The 18,780-nt window shown below is 40.5% G+C and overlaps 1 protein-coding gene across 1 annotated transcript in view; it reads left to right on the top strand.

Annotated features, from left to right (window-relative positions):
* The first annotated feature begins 17,879 nt into the window (after nucleotides 1–17,879).
* LOC110561782 (mitochondrial adenyl nucleotide antiporter SLC25A24-like) overlaps nucleotides 17,880–18,780 on the top strand; it is a 53,841-nt gene continuing 52,940 nt past the window's right edge. Inside the window, exon 1 of the mRNA XM_060393289.1 lies at nucleotides 17,880–18,172. Within this exon, the coding sequence (XP_060249272.1) occupies nucleotides 17,990–18,172 (183 nt within the window). The 5' untranslated portion in view covers nucleotides 17,880–17,989. The remainder of the gene's footprint in view (nucleotides 18,173–18,780) is intronic.

The raw sequence follows: 18,780 nt of genomic DNA, 5'->3' as shown, positions 1-18,780 counted from the left end.
AGATAGTTCAGAGCCAACTTGTTTGCATAGTATGTGTGAGTTCTTGGTTTGATTCCCAGCTGTGCAAAATTAGGTAGAAAGTGAGTGTTTATGTATAAAGAGAAGGTGGCTCACTAGAATTGTAAGTAGGAGAAGGCTGTGAAATTCCATAGTGCATGTGGTGTGTCTTCATTTGTTTTGCTTGTATTCATTCTCCTACTGGGAATATCCGTGGCATTCTGTAACTCTGGAGATTATCCATTCATCTCTGTATGTCTGCCTGCCTGTCTGTTCATCTATCTATCATCTGCTTATCATTTATCTATGCTTTTTATAAGCTATGTCATGGGCTTGTGACACAGCAAAGGCACTCATCACCTAGCGTTATGACCCGAGTTCAGTCTCCAGGACCCATGTGATGAAAAAAGAGAACCAGTACCTGCAAGTTGTCCTCTGAGTCATATGGGCACTGTCATACCCATTCCTCCTATAGGTGAATAGATAATAAAAAAAATTAAAGACACATCCCAAAAGCTATTTCATCCTGCTCTCTGTTTGTCTTTTCTGCTAGATATTGCACCTTCTGTATTTGTGCTTTTTAAAATTCTTCTCTGAGGTTTTGTGTTTTTATCTTTTGCTTTATATTCTAGGGGTGGACATAGATGAGTCTGCATTTAGGCCTTCCTTTCGGTTTTCAAAATTTCAGCAGTCACATGCTTCTTTGTCAAGAATTTCTTAAAATTTAAAAAAATGTGTATAGGTGTTTGCCTGCATGTGTGTCAGGGTATGTCAGTGTACCGTGTAAATGTAGTGCCCGGCGAGGCTCAAAGAGGATGCTGCACCCCTGGGCCTGTAATGTTGTGCCTCCATCCTTCTCTCCCTCCTTCCAGACACTTGTGAGTTGACATGTGGGTGCTCGTCCTCTGAAAGAGAAGACATTGCTTTTAACCAGAGAGCCATCTCTCCATCTCTCCAAGGATTTTTGTTGTGTGTGGGGAAGTCAGGATAAGGGATAGGTTATTCTAGTTAGCTCATTCTAGTTTTGTGGACAGAAATACCTTTACAACTTTATAAGCACCAATTAAAAACTGTAATGCTTGTTTTTATATGCATTTATTTATTTTTAAGAAAACATCTTTTATGTCACTCAGGTTGACCTTAAATAGAGATCCACCTTCCTCTCTCTCCTGAGTGCTGAGATTAAAGGTATGTGCCCACCTTTTTTCTTTTTTTCTCTCCCCCTGGTTCCATGTCTCTGGATAGGTATTGCTGCTTATCTTGATTTCTCTCCTTTGCTTGCTTTCTTTTCTGAGATGTCATTGTTGATCACATTTAAGAATAGGATTGATCTAGGGAGCTTTTAGAAGTTTCTGACCTCTAAAAGCCTGTTTATTTACAAGCCTGTTTTCTCAGGGATCGTGGGAGAACTACTCATATCGTACATGGGAAGGCTGATCATGGTAATGCTAATTACACAATAAACCTCACTGGCTTTCAAATGCACGTGCTTGTTTCTCCTCCAGATCATAGTGTAATGTGAGTGTTCCCACATGACAGGTGTTTTCTGATATACAGAGACCTAGGCTTCTCTCACTGGGACTGCTAGCACCTCCTTGGACCTTGGTGCCTTCTACTTCTGGCTGGTCAGGAAGCAACACCCATAGTGTGAAAAGGATCCTTGCTTCCTTCCTTCTTATTTCCTTCTCTCCCTTCCTCCCTCCTTCCCTCCCTTTTCTTACACTTTTTCTAGAGCCTCATATACTAAGTCTGAGTTCTGTCACAGAGCTACTTTCCTGGCCCCACCCTTCCTTTCTCAAAAGCTTTGACCTGTAAATGTCACTCATCATGCCTACTCATTCCATGTAGTTAGATGTTTCGTGTGTGTGTGTGTGTGTGTGTGTGTGTGTGTGTGTGTGTGTGTGTGTCTATGACCAAAGCCAGAGAATGAAGGTCCTATCCTCGTGTCACCTTTAGGAAGCATTGGCACTAAGGAATGAGGAACACAGATTCGGGTGGAAGGCTAGTCTCTGCTTTCACAGAGACTCATTCATTGGCTGTCTGTGCTTGACAATCAGAATCCCACTGCCTTAGTTTGATGGTTGTTGGGCATCATGGAGGTGGGGGTGGGGCCTCTAGTTAGCACTACAGATGCAAGAATAGAGAGACATTTTCTTGGGACATTTGTTCTTGGTACTTCCAAGTTTTTATTCAGGATACTAAGTTTTTCTTTACTTCTTTGTCCTTTACCTCCCTTTTTCCTTTCCATTTCCTTCTTGCCTCAGCCTTTCCAGTAGCTGGGATTACAGGAGTGCACTGGCCACAAACAGCTCAGCTACTTAAAAACATTTATTGTTGTGAATAAGTTGGGCTAGGCATTGGCTTAGTTCTCTCCAGTTCCCGAAAATGCCTCAAATGAGTTGCATTTTGGCTTTTGGTTTTCATTTTAAAAAAACAGTTGGCAAACAGCTCCCTGTCACTGCAACTACTTTAGGAATTCGTAAAAGACACTATGAAATCCTTATCACTCAGTGATATGTTTAAAAACAATTCATTGCTATGAAAAGCTTGGCTCTCCCAAGGGTGTGATGCACTGCCTCCTTGTATGATAATAAGATTTATAAAACTGATTATAGAATCATGCGTGGCTTGTTTGGTAACAACAGACAGGCCTCACACACTAAATATGGTTAAATGAGGCAGCTTAGATGTATAGTGAACTTCAGCACATCTAGGTTTTTGGGAGAACACGTTGATGATTCCATGGCCATGATGCTCAGTGATGCACTTTTTCTGAACATTTCACTCTCATTAAGTGACTCATGACTTCTATCACCTGTATTTTCATCTTGACTCTTCTAAAAATTGTGAAAAGATTTCTAGGGTAATATGAATCAGAATTAGATTCAAACTTGGCTTTCAAACTTCATTTGGATAAAAGTCTCAAGTGGGGACTAGTTAGTGGTGTTCTACAGGTGAAGAGTCAAGAAATGATTATTTTGTGGTTATTTGATATTATTTTTAATCCAGTGTGATATAATTTTAACAGTTGGTCTATTTTTCATAGCTTATAAACAATGTAAAGCACACAGTAGCTGGAAGAGATCTCAGCCATGTGGAGAGAGTGACAGACACAGCAAGTGTGATGAAGACAAAGATTAGAATAACGCAGCTGCAATCCAAGCAAAGCAGGGATTTATGGCAACCATGAGAAACCAGGAAAAAAATCCAGGGGTACATTCTCCCTCAGAGATTCTAGCAGGAACCGAGTCTGATCACCTTGATTTTGATTTCTAGCTTCACGAACTCTGAGAGTAAATTTCTATTGTTTGAAATCACACAGTTTCTGGTAATTTGCTATAGCATCCTGAGGAAACTCCCTTAACTCAAACTTAAAAACAAACAAACAAACAAACACACTCACACCAAACCCTTTTCTCTGGATATCCATAAATTCCAGATTGAGTGGGTGATCCACAATAACTGCAATCTATGCCCTTCAAAGGTGAGAGCCAGCAAGATGGGACTTCCACAAGCTTTGAATAACACATTCTGATAAGAAAAGCTTTTCTTCTCTCTCAAAACAATGGTTTAATAGAAAACATTTGGCTGCAGTTGCACTTTGAAACCTTATGACCATGTGGATATTGTTTATATGAAAGGCAGCCAAGGAACTGATGTAAATAAAGGTTATCAAATTCCATGCTGCAGAAGGAAACTGCTCACAGAGAAGTAACATGGGGATTTTACTCTTTCAACAGCCGTGGGTGGCTTGCTGTTTCTGGCACTGGTTTTGACTTGATCATTAACTTGGAAAGACACCAGTAAAACTGGTAAACAACATTTGTGGGAAAACTGATGGAACACTTTTCCTTGGTTGATCAGTTTTCATGGTGTTGTAACAGAGGGAAAATATAAAAAGAAAAGTAAAACAGCAATAAAATTATTTTAAAATGTACTTTGGCAATTCATGAATGCATTTTAATCAGAACAAATTTACATACTTTCTATATTTATAGCTAAGAAATGCTATTGATCCTGAGGAAAAGTCACTGAATGAATCATAGTTATAGAAAAATGTCTATGCAGTGGTCCCCAAAGGAATTATTAAGCTTTGCCTTTTGATGCTTTGTTGCCCTCTAGTGCCCACAGTGTAAATTACACTTAGTTTACCGTACCCTAAGTTTTTTCTGAAGGACAATTAAAAAAAAAAAAGAGAGAGAAAAAAGAAAAAAAGATTGTTCATTTGCTAAATCTATAGAATATGTTCACAAATAAAATAAATAATACTTCAGCTAAGCATACACAGATATTGTTTCTGTGATCTCCATAACTTTAGGGGAATTATTCATATCCCTAGCAACAATGTTGTGATTATAAAGTATAAATACAAAAACAAACAAACAAATAACCCCCCATCAGATTAATAAAATGCTGAGGCAATTTCTAAAACTGATGTTTTCATTTTGTCCTAAAAGCTCTATGTAGTGGTCTATGCAGTGGTCCCCAAAGGGATTTTATGCATTCATAAAAGTCAGTGAAACAGATAATTTCTAATATACTGATTTCATGTAAAACGCTACAGTTTTAGTAGTTTCAACTTCTTAATTCACAGTCATTTTGACTAGTTTAACAGGACACTTTTGTGCTTCTCTGTTATTCTGGAGAGGTGTGCATTAATAATGGAGATTATTGTCAACTAGGATTGGGATCATCCACGGGAGACAGAAAATACAGGGGTTTAAGGTCTGAGCTTATCTTTTTTACATGTCCATTGCTCAGTCCCAGGCTGAAATGAAGTTTCAATGTCATCATAGTTCTGTATCCTCCTGACATACTGCTCCATCACGTGAACCAAGTAGACTAAGTAGGTGCAGAATTTCCATGGAGTAGATTAGGACGAGTGCATCTCACAGTTTCTGACAGAAGGTCCTGTGGTGGTCTATTACCACTCTACAACGAAGGGCACATACCCAGATCTGAGCTGCATAGTCCACCGCTCTGAAGATGGATGTCCTATCAGTCCTTTGTCATATATTAGTACTCACAGTGGCCATGTTTTACCTAGTTTCTTTTTGTTCCACAGCCTTCTGTATAATAACTGTCTTTGGCTTCTTCTGTCGTCAAACTTCTGGTCCTTGATTTTCATCTTTCTGATTTTTTTTTGCTGTGTTCCATTCTTTTTTTACAGAAAAAGAGTCCACTGGTAGAAAAGTCCTATTTTCTACCATACTCACAAGTTCTCCTGGGCCTTGCACATGCTTTTTGGTTGCATTGGAAGAGTGTCTGTAGCTAATGATAGTGAAGGCATAAGATTATAAAAAACATGGAGAATTGGATTTTCTCAAGGCTATGCTTTTGTCAAATGAATAAGGCAATGGAAGCAGGATCCTAGAATGAGGGGATGTGTAAGGTATTGACTAAGTGATGAAGGGCTACACTGTATGAGAGGGAAAGACGAGGGATAAATAACACTAAGGAGATTTGAAAATGCTGTGGGGAATGATTATTTTAGGTTTACAAACTAGAAACATAAGCATATGTGTATCTCATCTGCTGTAAAACTGTGTCTTCCAGGGAAGCTGTGCCCACAAACTCTCTAAACGAAATTTGAATGATGACACTGTCAGTTGACATGCCACCACAACTGATGGAAATCTCACAAGGTCCAAACCCTAGATGAAGACCTACAGGCAATTAGTGACTGCCAAGAGGGCAGAGTCAGGCCTCCTTGAGAGGGGAAAGTCAGCCCCCCATTGTTTTTGAATTCCAAGTGGTTAGCTCTAAAAATCATGTACAGATAAGCAACACTAAATGGACTCAGCTGGTGGTATTTATATAATAAATAATTATACATATGTAACAATAATAATGAAGGAAAAAGAGGCAACAAACTTGAGAAGGAGTCAAGGGGATATAGGAAGATATGGAGGAGCAAAGTTATAAATGTTGTACACATATATGAAATTTAAGTCAAATGTTCATAGTATTAGAGTATTTGCCAAGTTTCTCTACTTTTCTGTTAAATTGTGAGACTTATAATTATATCCAGGTAATAGGCAGAATCATAAAAAAGTAACATTCATTAAATACTAATAAATATAAAAAGATGGAGCTTAAGTGTCTTAGGGTTTCATTGCTGTGAAGAGACACCACGGCCAATATAAAGGAAACTCATAAAGAAAAGCATTGGGGCTTTTCTTTATTGGAGCTGGCTTACAGTTTCAGAGGTTTAGTCCGTTATCACCATGGTGGGAAGCATGGCAGTGTGCGGGCAGACATGGTGCTGGAGAAGGAGTGGAGAGTTCTACATCTTGATCCACAAGCAGCAAGTAGACTGTATGCCACACTGGGTGGAGTTTGAGCATAGGAGACCACAAAGGTTGCCTCCACAGTGACACACTTCCTCCAACAAGGCCACACCTCCTAATAGTGCCACTCCACATGGCCACGCATTCAAACACATGCGTGTATGGGGGCCATACCTCTTCAAACCACCACACTTAGGATTGGTGATTTTAGCACAAGGCCCTCATGTCAGTCCTATGAACCAAGAAAAATTAAGAAGATTATGGATCCTGTTATCTAAGTGGGAACAAAGAGGAAATAAGGACAGAATGAATTGAGTACTGTGGCTATGTAGAAATATTAATTTGTAGGTTATGCGGGCCCCTATTCAGATTCTGTATCTACTTATTAGGTCATTTGTCTTTTTCTTACTAACTTATAGAATTCCTTATGCTTTCTGAACACTACCACTTTGTTATTTGCAAGGCCTGTACTTTTCATTTTGTTTGTGTCTTTTATTATAATCATCACCATTATCGCCACCATCACCATCATCATCATCAATATCCTCCTTCACTTCCTCCTCCTCATCTTTTCATGTAGCCCAGGCTAGCCTGGAACTCTCTCTCTCTCTTTTGGTTGTGAATTTCACATCATGCACCCCAATGCCACTAATCTCATCCCCTCATACCCATCCTCCATCCTTGCAACTTCATACCCCCCAAAAGCAAAGCAAAAAAAAAAAAAAAAAAAAAAAAAATTAAATAAATAAAAAAATCTAATTGTGGAGGCTATGCCATAGTGTCTCCCATAAGATAATCTTTTGTCCACATTTCTTTTATTGTAAATGTTCATTGAAATTAATCATTGGTCTGGTTCGTGGCCTGTTTTCTGCTACTCTATCAATACTGGATCCTTACTGGGACAACTCTCAAATATCCCATTGTTGCCCTGTGTCATGGAGATGCTATAGTTTTGGATCTGTAGGACCAGCCCCTTCACACACTCCTGAAGTTCACTGATAGGGTAGACGGTGGGGTGGGCTGACTCAAAGCCAGGATCTGGATCTGGGCCTGAGAGGTATCTGAGCTGGTCAGCCCGCCAGCAATCCCACACCCACACCACTGGGGTCAGCTCTCCAGCCCTGCCTCTGCAGGGCCATCCAATGCTGCATCCAGCAAGGGGCAGAGCCAACTCTTCTGCTCTCATGCTCTGGGGGATGGTTTATCTGTGTTCATGTCCTTGGGACCACCTCTACTGTGCTGCCCAGATGAGGTGCAGCACCTTCTCTCCCCTGAGTGCTGCAGCAGTTGAGGGGCTGGGCCAGTTCTCCTGTTCTCATGACCCTGGGGTCAGATCTCCTGCCTGACGCAGGTGACAAGGGGAGGAGGACATCTCTCCTTCATCTATGCTACCACATAGGAGACAAGTGGCAGGGCCAGCTCTCCCATGCTCACACCCTCTGGGTGGGCTCCCCCACAACTCCTGAAACCAGGGCCAGCTTTACTGTGATTCCTGGGTGATGTGCCTCCCTGCAGTTCTCCCAGTCCCCCTTCCTCCTTTCTCTTCTAGATCCACTGCTCATCTGTTTCCATTCAGAAAAGAGCAGACTTCTCAGGAATATCATTTGGACATGACATAACAGATGCAATAAGACTAGGAAGGGGAGGAGGACCTCCCCTATCAGCAGATTTGGGGAGGAGCATGGGAGGAGATGAGGGAGGGAGGGTGGGAGGGATTAGAGGGAATGAGGAAGGGGGCTACAGCTGGGATACAAAGTGAATGAACTGTAATTTATAATTCATTAATTAATTAAAAAAAAGAATGCTAAGTGAGAAAAGAAACACAAAAGGTCTCTCTAGGCTTAGGCTGTAAAGAGGCACACCGTCATTTCTGTTCCCTGAAGGAAAAAAAAAAAAAAAGAGTAGGCATAAACTCTCTTATATCAGGATGAATGAGGCAACTCACTAGGAGGAAAAAGGGTCCCAAAAGTAGGTGAAAGAGTCAGAGATACGCCCCTCCCACTGTTAGGAGTCTCACAAGAACAGTAAGCTACACAACCGTAACACACATGCAGAGGACCTGTCTCAGACCCACATAGGCTCCATGATTGTCCCTTCAGTCTCTGTGAGCCCCTGCGAGACCTGCTTAGTTGATTTTGTGGGTCATGTTCTCCTGGTATCCTCAACCTCTCTGGCTCCTAAAAATCCTTCCTCCCTTTTTCTACAGGATTCCCGAAACTCCACCGGATGTTTGGCTATGGTTCTCTGCATCTACTCCCACCAATTACTGGATGAAGCCTCTCTGTTGACAATTGTGCTAGGCACCGAACATAGCAGAATATCATTAGGAATAATTTCATTGAAATTTTCTTTTTCTCTTTCCCCTTCCTTCCTTCCTTCCTTCCTTCCTTCCTTCCTTCCTTCCTTCCTTCCTTCCTTCCTTCCTTCCTTCCTTCCTTCCCTCCCTCCCTCCCTCCCTCCCTCCCTCCCTCCCTCCCTCCCTCCCTCCCTCTCTGTCTCTCTCTTTCTTCTTCTTTCTTCTTTCTTACCAGTCATGTTTGATTCTATCCTAGGACTCTGGGCTATCCAACTGCCAGTTCCTGGCCCTCTAGGCAGTGCCAGGCATGGGCTCACTCTCATGGTGTGGGCCTCTAGTTAGACCAGTCATTGGCAGGCCACTCCCACAAGTTTTGCACCACTATTACCCCAGCACATCTTGCACATAGTACAAGATGTAGGTCAAATATTTTGTGTCTGGCTTAGTGTCCCAGTCCCACCACTGAAGGCCTTGCCTGGTTACAGAAGATGGCCAGTTCAGGCTCTAAATCCCCTCATGCTAGAAGTCTTAGCTAGGGTCACCCTCATAGATTTCAGGGAGTTCCCACACTGGCCTCCAAATGCCCCCTAACTCCAGTTGTCTCTCCCTGCACTCTCTCTCTCCAGCCCTCTCCTGCTTTATCCCTCCTGTTTCCATCTCCACTCTCGCCTAGTAAACCAAAAACAAACAACTCCCAGAACAAAACAAAACAAAACAAAACATATTCTATTCCCCTACTCAGGGAGATCCATGTGTCTCCCCCCCCCCCCCCCCTTGAGCCTTCCTTGTTACTTAGCCTCTCAGCATCTGTGGATTGTACCATGGTTATCTTTTACCTAACAGCTACTATCCACATATAAGTGAGTATATGCCATGTGTGTCTTTCTGGGTCTGGGTTACCTCACTCAGGATGATTTTTTTTTTTATGTGTTTTTAGATTCAGTTTCGAAGTATTTTATTGGGCATTTTTGCACCAATGTTTATGAAGGAAATTCTGTTTTTTGACTCTTTTTGTTGTTTGGGTATCAGGGTGACTGTGGTCTCATAAAATGTTTTGGCAATGTTACTTCTGTTTCTATTTGGTGGAATAGTTTGAGGGGCATTGGTATCAACTCTTTGAAAGTCTAGAAAAATTCTGTGCTAAAACTGTCTAGCCCAGGATTTTTTCTTTTTGGTTGGGAGACTTTTAATACCCATTTATATTTCCTTGGGAGTTTTAGGTGTACTTTAATTATTTATCTGATACTGATTTAACTTTGGTAAGAGTTTCTATTGAGAAAATTATTATTATTATTATTATTATTATTATTTTTAGATTTTCCAATTTTGTTGAGTATAGGCTTATAAAGTATAACCTAATGGTTCTTTGGATTTCTTCAGTGTCTGTTGTTATATTCCCCTTTTCATTTCTGATTTTGCTAATTTGGATATTCTCTCTCCATCTTTTAGTTACTTTGGATGGGGGTTTGTCTATATTTTGATTAATTTTGGTTTGAAGTTTATTTTGTTAACTATTAGAATGGCTGCTCCAAGCCAGGCACAATTGTGCATGCTTGTAATCCTAGGACTCTGGGAAGCAGAGGCAGGCAGATCTCTGAGAGTTTGAGGCCAGCTGTTTTACAAAGTGAATACAGGACAGACAAGGCTACACAGAGAACCCTGTCTCAAAAAACCAAACCAACCAACCAACCAACCAAACAATAAATGGCTACTCCAGATTGCTTCTTAGGTCCATTTACTTGGAAAATCTAACCCTTTGCTCTAAGATAATATTGAAGTATGTTTCTTGTTTGCAATAGAAGGATGGATTCTATTCTCACACCCGTTTTGTTAGTCTTTTAGTTGGGGATTGATATTGAGAGATACCAATGACCAATGATTGGTAATTCCTGCTATTTTGTTGTTATGTGTGTGTGTTTCACTTTTTTTTTCTGATGTGAGATTATTTATTTTCTGTATCTTCATGGGTGCAGTTAACTTTCTTGGGTTGGAGTTTAGGTAGATATTGTTTGAATTTGACTTTATCATAGAATATCTTGTTTTTTTCCATTTATGGTAATTGAAAGTTTTGCTGGGTATAGTAGTCTGTGGTCTCTTAGAGTCTGCAGTACATCTGTCTAGGGCCTTCTGGATTTTACAGTCTCTATGGGAATGTTGTATGTAATTCTAATAGGTCTTTATTTATATGTTACTTGGCTTCACCCCCCCCCCCCCCCGTTTTCAGTTTTTAATCTTCTTTTTTTGTTCTGTGTTTAGTGTTTTGATTATTCTGTGGCGGGGGGGCTCTTTTTTTTTTTCAATCTATTTGGTGTTCTGTAGGCCTCTTGTAGCTTTATAGACATCTTTTCTTCAGGTTAGGAATTTTTTTCTTCTATGATTTTGTTGAAAATATTTTCTGGGTCTTTGAGCTGGGATTCTTCTTCTTCTATTCCTATTATTCTTAGGATTTTTTCATATTGTTCCAGAATTCCTGGATGTTTTCTGTCAGAAAATTTTTAGATCTGGTACTTTCTTTGATCAGTATATCTGTTCCTTCTATCATATCTTCAATGTCCGAGATTCTTTCTTGCATCTCTCGTATTCTGTTGGTGATGCTTGAGTCTGCAATTCTTAGATTGGATGTAGGTAGAAGCTTCCAGGACTAGGCCTAGGTTGTTCACTTACCTAGATTTTCTTTTCCAGATTTCCCTTACTTTGTGTTTTCTTTATTGTTTCTATTTCCTATTTGTTTCCTTCGACTGTTTTTCTTTTTTCTTAACTCAAGGGATTTATTCACTTCTCTAAGAATTTCTATGATTTATATATTTGGTTTTAAGGTCTTGTGTTTCAGCTGTTTTGGAATATTCATGGCTTGCTGTAGTAGGATATCTGGGCTCTGTTGGTGACATATTGTCCTGGCTGATGTTGATTGTGTTATGTTGGCATCTAGGTACCTGGTTTGGGAGATTATAGGCCTAGGTGCTGATTTCTGAGTTTGTCTTTGTTGGATGTGTGTTTTGTTTCTTGTTTCCTTGGTTGGTATAGCTGGGTCATAGAGTAATTCTATTTTTTACTTTTCTGAAGTACTTCTACACTGTGGCTGTACCAGTTTACATCCCCAAATCCTTGTCAGCATTTATTGTCCCAGTTTCCTTGATGACAACCACTCTGACTATGGAGAGATGGATTCTTCATGCAGTTTTAATATGAGTTTCCCTGATGACTAAGGATGTTAAATATTTTTATTTTTTTCATTTTTTATTTACTTTGTACCCCTCCCTGTAGTTCCCTCCCTGTTCCCCTCCCAATCCCACCCTCCTTCCCCCTTCTACACCCATGTCCCTCCCCAAGTCCACTGAGAGGGAAGGTCCTCCTCTCCTTCCTTCTGATCCTAGTCTGAATTGTCTTTCTCTGTGGTCTGGTAAAGCTGCTCCCCCCTCAGGAAGAGGTGATCAAAGAGCAGGCCAAACAGTTCATGTCAGAGACAGTCCCTGTTCCCATTACTGTGGAACCCACTTAAACACTGAACTGCTATGGGCTACATTTGTGCAGGGGTTCTAGGTTATCTCTATGAATGGTCCTTATTTGGAGTATCAGTCTCAGAAAAGACCCCTGTGCCCAGATTTTTTTGGTTCTGTTGCTCTCCTTGTGGAGATCCTGTCCTCTCCAAGTCTTACTATCTCTCCCTTCTTTCATAAGATTCCCTGTACTCCGCCCACATTTTGGCTATAAATCCCAGAATCTGCTCTGATACCCTGCAGGGTAGAGCCTTTCAGAGGCCCTCTGTGGTAGGCTCCTGTCCTGTTCCCTCTTTTTTCCCTCTTCTGATGTCCATCCTCTTTTCCTTTCTGAATGGGAATTGAGCAACTTAGCCAGAGTCCTCCTTCTTGATTAGATTCTTTAGGTGTACAGATTTTAGTATGTTTATCCTATATTATATATCTAATATCCACTTATGAGTGAGTATATACCATTTTTGTCTTTCTGTTTCTAAGATACCACACTTAGGATGATCTTTCCCAGTTTCTACCATTTGCCTGCAAATTTCATGATTTCCTTGTTTTTTATTGCTGAGTAATATTACATTGTGTAGATGTTCCACAATTTCTGTATCCATTCTTCAACTGAGGGGCATTAGCCATTTATGCTTCTTTGAGAATTGTCTATTAAACTCAACCCATTTACATAATTTTCTTGTGTTTGATTTTTGCAGCTATTTATATATTCTAGATATTGTTTGTTACACAGTTTGCAAACATTTTTCTCCATTCTGTGAGCAGTGTCTTCAATAGGGCTCTTCTTTTCTTTGCTGTGTAGACACTTTTAAATTTAATGAAATCCCACTTGTCAATTCTTGAGATTAGTTTCTGTGACAGTAGAGCCATTTTCCAGAAAGCTCTTGACTAAACCTGTAACTTGAAGTGCTTTTGTTTAGCAGTTTCAGAAATTCAAGTCTTTGATTAATTTTAATTGATTTCTGTAAAGAGTGAGAGCTGTGGCTCTGGTTTTATTTCTCTGCAACTTGATACCCTGTTTTTTCATCAACATTTATGGAAGATGATTTTTTTCTTCCAACTTACATTTTTAATAGAATTTTCAAAAATTAGGTGGCTATAAATTGTATGGGTTTATGTCTGGGTCTTCTATTCTATACTTTTGTTTTGCATGTATGTTTTTGTTCCAAAATTGTTTTTATTACTATGGCTGAGTAAGTTGTGCTTTTATTTTCATTTGATTCTAGGAATTTAAAAATTAAAATTAAAATTAAAATTAAAATTCCTCCCTAATTTCTTCAATGATCCACTGATCATGCAAGGGTGTATTAATATTTGTGTAGTCTATAGTTTCCATTGCTACTGATTTCTAGTTTAATCCCATTATGACCTGAGAAATCCATAAATAATTTTGTGTTTTTTAAGAATCACTTTGTGACAAGGAATGGTTTATTTTAGAGAAGGCTCCATGAGCTACTGAGACTGTGTATTCCATTTCTGATGGAAGGAATAGTCTGTAGGTACATTTGATTTATGGCATAGTTTAGCACTGGTTTTCTTGATTGTTAGTTTAAATGACCTACTTAAAGATGAGAGTGGGATTTTTGAAGTGACTACTATCATTGTATCAGGCCCTGTCAGACCTTTTATATTCATTGCATTTATTTTATGAATTTAGGAACCTCACTACTCAGTGCATATATATTTACATATATTAAGTCTTCTTGACAGTTAGTCCTTTTATTGGTATGTAATGGCCACTTCTTCTAATTTTGAAGTCTACTTTATCAGCTATCACAATAGTTACAACTAGCCTATTTTTGGCTTTTACTTGCTTGATGGATTAGAGTCTATTGTTTGACTTAGTCTGCAGATGTGTTTCTTGGAGACACGTGGTAGTTGAATTCAGCTTTAAAACTTTATTTATTTATTTAGTCTATGATATGTTGCATGGATGTAAAGGCCAGTGAACAACTTTGTGGAGTCAGATTTTTACATGGGTTCTGGAGATTGAATGTAGGTTACTAGGTTTGGACAGTGTCTTTACTCAGCAGGTAATCTTGCTGGCGCTAGCCTTTTAATCCAGTTAACCAGTTTGTCCCTGTTTGTTGGTGTTTTGGTATGTTAAACTGCCATTTAATGGTTGAGAGGCATTTCCTAATTCATGTGATTTTATTGGTTGTCTTTCCTTTTGGTTGAATTATTGCATGTTCATTAATTTCTCTTCGGTTACTGTTAGGGGCTTGCTGGTTTAGTGTGTTGACATAATGGAGTTCTTCCACAGTCTCCTTTGTTTATCTAGTCCTGTCATGAAATTTATTTATTTATTTATTTATTTATTTATTTTTTTGTGCTCTTGTATTAGGATTTCTTTCTCTGTGTTTGTGTGGATCCATTTAATAATCTGTTGTAGTGCTGGCTAGGAGGTCATGAATTGCCGTAGTCTATGTCTGTCTTTAAATGTCCTTATTTCACTATCAGGCTCAAAAGACAGCTTCGCTAGCTATCTCAGTTTGCTAACAATCTTAGTTGGCAGTTATTTTTTTTTCAGGGGTTGAAATATATTCTTTCATCCTTTCCTGGTTTTTAGGGTTACCTTGAAATTAGCTTTTAAGATTTCAATATATTTTATTTTGAGATTTCAAATTCTTAGCATGAAATTCAAAATTATATTATTTAATTTGCCCATATTTTGGTATTTCTCTCTTTTTGTGATCAATTCTAATGTAATTATGTTGGAGTCAGAGAGCATGCTCTGTATAAGGTCAACCATTTAAAATTCATTTACTTGTTTTATGTACCATTATATATAGTCATGGTGATTTATAAGTATACATGTATGAGCACTTTGCTTGCATGTATGCCTATATGACATGTGTGTGCCTGCTGCCAGAAGAAAGTGTCAGATCTCCGGAAGTTGGAGTTACAGATGGTTGAACTGCCATATATGTGGTGGGAATTGAACCTCGAACCCCTGCAAGAGTAACTAATGCTCTTAACCACTGAGACATTTCTCCAGCCCCTGCAAGAGTAACTAATGCTCTTAACCACTGAGACATTTCTCGAACCCCTGCAAGAGTAACTAATGCTCTTAACCACTGAGACATTTCTCCAGCCCCTGCAAGAGTAACTAATGCTCTTAACCACTGAGACATTTCTCCAGCCCCTGCAAGAGTAACTAATGCTCTTAACCACTGAGACATTTCTCCAGCCCCTTGTAGTGATTTTTACATGTGCAACTGAAAGAAAAAAATAGACATTCTGCTACTGTTGCATGTAGTGTTATAGAAATCTTAATTGATTGAGACTGTTATTGAAGTTTTCTATTTTCTTCTTCTTCCTTAAGTCTCCTGTTTTATAGCACTTTAGACTTTTACTATGTAGCCCAGCCTACCCTTGAACTCATGGTCTTGCCTCAGGCTCTTGATTGTTGGAATTAAAAGCCAGCCACCACACTGACCTATATATAAATTTTATAACACTTTACATATAATGCAAATAGTTTTTAGCCATATATGTCCATATTCTCCTTTACAATTGTTTTATTTTTGTCATACATTTAGTTCTGATGTGTTATAAACTACACAATATGCTGTTTCTTTCTTACAATTATCTTTTTATTACAATTATCTTTTAAAGAAAAATGGTCTTTAATAATTATAACTGCCCAGCCCTTACATTTTTAAAAGTTTTAAAAATAGCTTTGTTTTATTTTTAATTTATGAATTTATTCAATGAACTAATACAAATACATATTTTATGACATTTGGTCACATTTATTACAGCACTTAAGGTGCATTTCCCTCCAGAGTATACTAGATATTGAATGTCTATGAGAGCAGGTTTGATGTTATATTTATAATAATTCACTTTAAAAACACAGATGTTGGGGGTTGGAAAATGTATCAGCTGTTAAGAGCTTTTTTTTTTTTTTGCTCTTCCAGATGATCAGAGTTGCCGGAGCCTGCCAGGAGAGTTGAACAGTTCTTGAGTTGGTAGTGAGGATTGAAAGAAAATTAACCACCACTCTACACATGGGATCTGTCCAAGAGGGCTTCCAGTAGAAAACTAGTCACCAGTTCATTCCAATAATGCCTTTTTAATTTCAGAGCAAAAGCACCTCAGTACAATGAATGAATTCATGGGAAAGTCAAAACTTCTTTACCTCAACCACCTGTCTGTGTAATCCTCACACCAAAACAAGAGGTGTGAATTTGACAAGACATTCCACTTGCTGTCTCAAACAAAAGGAGGTACACTTGGCAAAACATCCAGCTTATTACTGACTCCAGGTGAAGGCCAGGGTGAAAACATGTCTTTCCAGGTTCAGTAACAAAGCAGCCTGTTAGACCAGTGTCTCCCCACACAGAGTTAAGTTCTCAGGCCCACAACCGACAGCAACTCCAGCTCTGGGAGTTCCCCCTCCAACTTCTGGCATGTGCTGGCACTACACACACACACACACACACACACACGGTATACTCTTACATAGACACATATAGGAAAAACAAAACTTTAAAAATGAAGAACTGAGCCTCTAATACTCTGCTTCTAGCTTTCAAATACCATGATTGGAGGACACAAGAAATTACTGAGTTATCTTTCTATCCTTAAGTGCATCTACAGCAATTCTTCAAGGCCTCATGTTTAGAAGATCTTGGGCTCATAAAGGAGCCTGTGAAGGGGGCATAAGAAAGAGAAAACGGGAGGCAGAAGCTTGTAGTATTCCAGAAGACAAAGGATGGCCAGCAATGTGCAAATGGGTAAATAAATCAAAGCCTTTAAAGTATCCATTGAGTTCTGTGATATTTGGAAGTGGTGGTGTTAATGGCTAAACACGATTTCAGTGTCCCCCCCGACCCCTTCTTTCTGGCTGTCCCAGAACTTGCTCTGTAGACCAGGCTGGCCTTGAACTCAGAGATCAGCCTGCCTTTGCCTCCCAAGTGCTGGTATTAATGGCATGCTCCATCTCTGACTGGCTGAGACATTTTTTTTTTTTTTTTTTTTTTTTTGGAGATAGGGTTTTTCTGTGTAGCCTTGACTGTCCTGGACTCAATTTGTAGACCAGGCCGACCTCAAATTCACAGAGATCTGCCTGCCTCTCCGAGTGCTGGGATTACAGGTGTGTGCCACCATGCTCAGCTGAGACTGCATTCTTTTAATAAGAAAGCGAGAGATGAGGAAGAGGAAATGGGTTAGTAGGAAACCAGCAGCAGGAGACAGTAGTTCAGGCTCCTCCCTTACTTCTTCAAACCATGTAGGGTGTGTCTCCACTACGACCAGATGCCTACTTCCTGATATCCTTGGCATTAGGGGTGGCTTTAGGGCACCCGAAGAAGAAAAAAGGTCATATTTACTCACCCAGGCCTGAGCAGGAGGCATAGCCACTTCACTCAAGCTCTGAGTGTGAGAGACGGTAAATGGTTCTCGGGGGACAAGCAGCAGCTATGGCACTGAAGATAATGGTTATTTTTGAAAAGGCTGCCAATCCGGTTCACTGGGCTGTTATTATTCTTCGTAAAGAAGGCCACAAGGAAGAGAACCCCACTCTTACACCAGGGGCCTTTGAGAGAGGCTCCGGCAACCTTCTTCCTGGAAATTATGTGTGAGCAGATTCTGGAGGCCCAGCTGCACTTTCCTCTCTTCCTCGGGAAACGTGCTCTCCTTCGCAGGACTTCACAGTCACAACCTCTTCCGAGGACGGCTCTGGGCCTGGGTGGTCACAACTTCCGGTGAGGGAGGCCCACCGCGCGGTGCGCGGGCTCCGGGTTCCCACCGGGCAGCGCTCCGCGTTCTCAAGGTTCCGCCGAGGAACCGGGGCGCTCGCGTCCCAGGCGGTTGCTTGCCGGCGCGCTCCAGGCGCAGCACTGCGACCCTGGACGTCGGTGGTGCGGTGCCCGGGGGTCGGGGCGGCCGCCGTCTCCCGCTGGGCGATGCTGCGCTGGCTGCAGGACTTCTTGTCGCCCCCCGAGGTCTGGCAGAGTGATTATGACTACGTGGCCTATCAGATCCTCTTCGACGACTTGGACCACAATAAGGATGGCGTGCTGGACGTCCTGGAGCTCGCCGAAGGCCTGAAAAACTGGAGCTCCTCGTTTGGCGTGGACCCCGAGAAGGTGAGCCGCCCCCAGAGAGTACGTGGCCCTGGGGATGGTGGGAAGACATTGCCTAGAGCTGGGAGCCAACACGATGCGCTGCCCTTTCTAGAATTTTCCAGAGCTTGTGGAGTAGGAGTGGAATTCCCTTTTGTGGGATTCTTCACGCAGAAGAACATAGCCCAGTGAAACATGTTGTCAACGTTCTCAAAATAGTCATTCTCTGTAGTAAGAAGACCACCTGAGGTTTTGAAGAAGATTCTGAGGTTCTGAACATTTCCTGCCCATAAGGGTCACGACCGTTAACCTTTGTCCAAAGTAAACCTGTTTTTCTCAAGAGGCTTTCCTTCCGCCTAGGGAGACTTGCCTCAGCATTTTATACAACTATACATAGACGAGTAGCCCTGAACTGGTGTCTTTCTGACGTAATGGTACACAAATCTAAGCTGAGTCAAGAGACTTACATTTTACTGCTGTCTTTCATAACCTAGGTTTGCCTTTCTTTTCTAAAATGGCCACCACCCTTGTGGCCCCTTTGTGCAGGTACTTTAAGTTAAACACACAAATGTAAAAATTTGCGGCTCTGATCTACATGTGAGAGAGAATAATCTTTCTGGTCAGAGTTAATA

The sequence above is a fragment of the Meriones unguiculatus genome, chromosome 10 (assembly GCF_030254825.1).
Source record: "Meriones unguiculatus strain TT.TT164.6M chromosome 10, Bangor_MerUng_6.1, whole genome shotgun sequence".
NCBI lineage: Eukaryota > Metazoa > Chordata > Mammalia > Rodentia > Muridae > Meriones > Meriones unguiculatus.
Note: the sequence above shows the minus strand (reverse complement) of the source record. Positions and strands in the feature narration are given on the sequence as shown.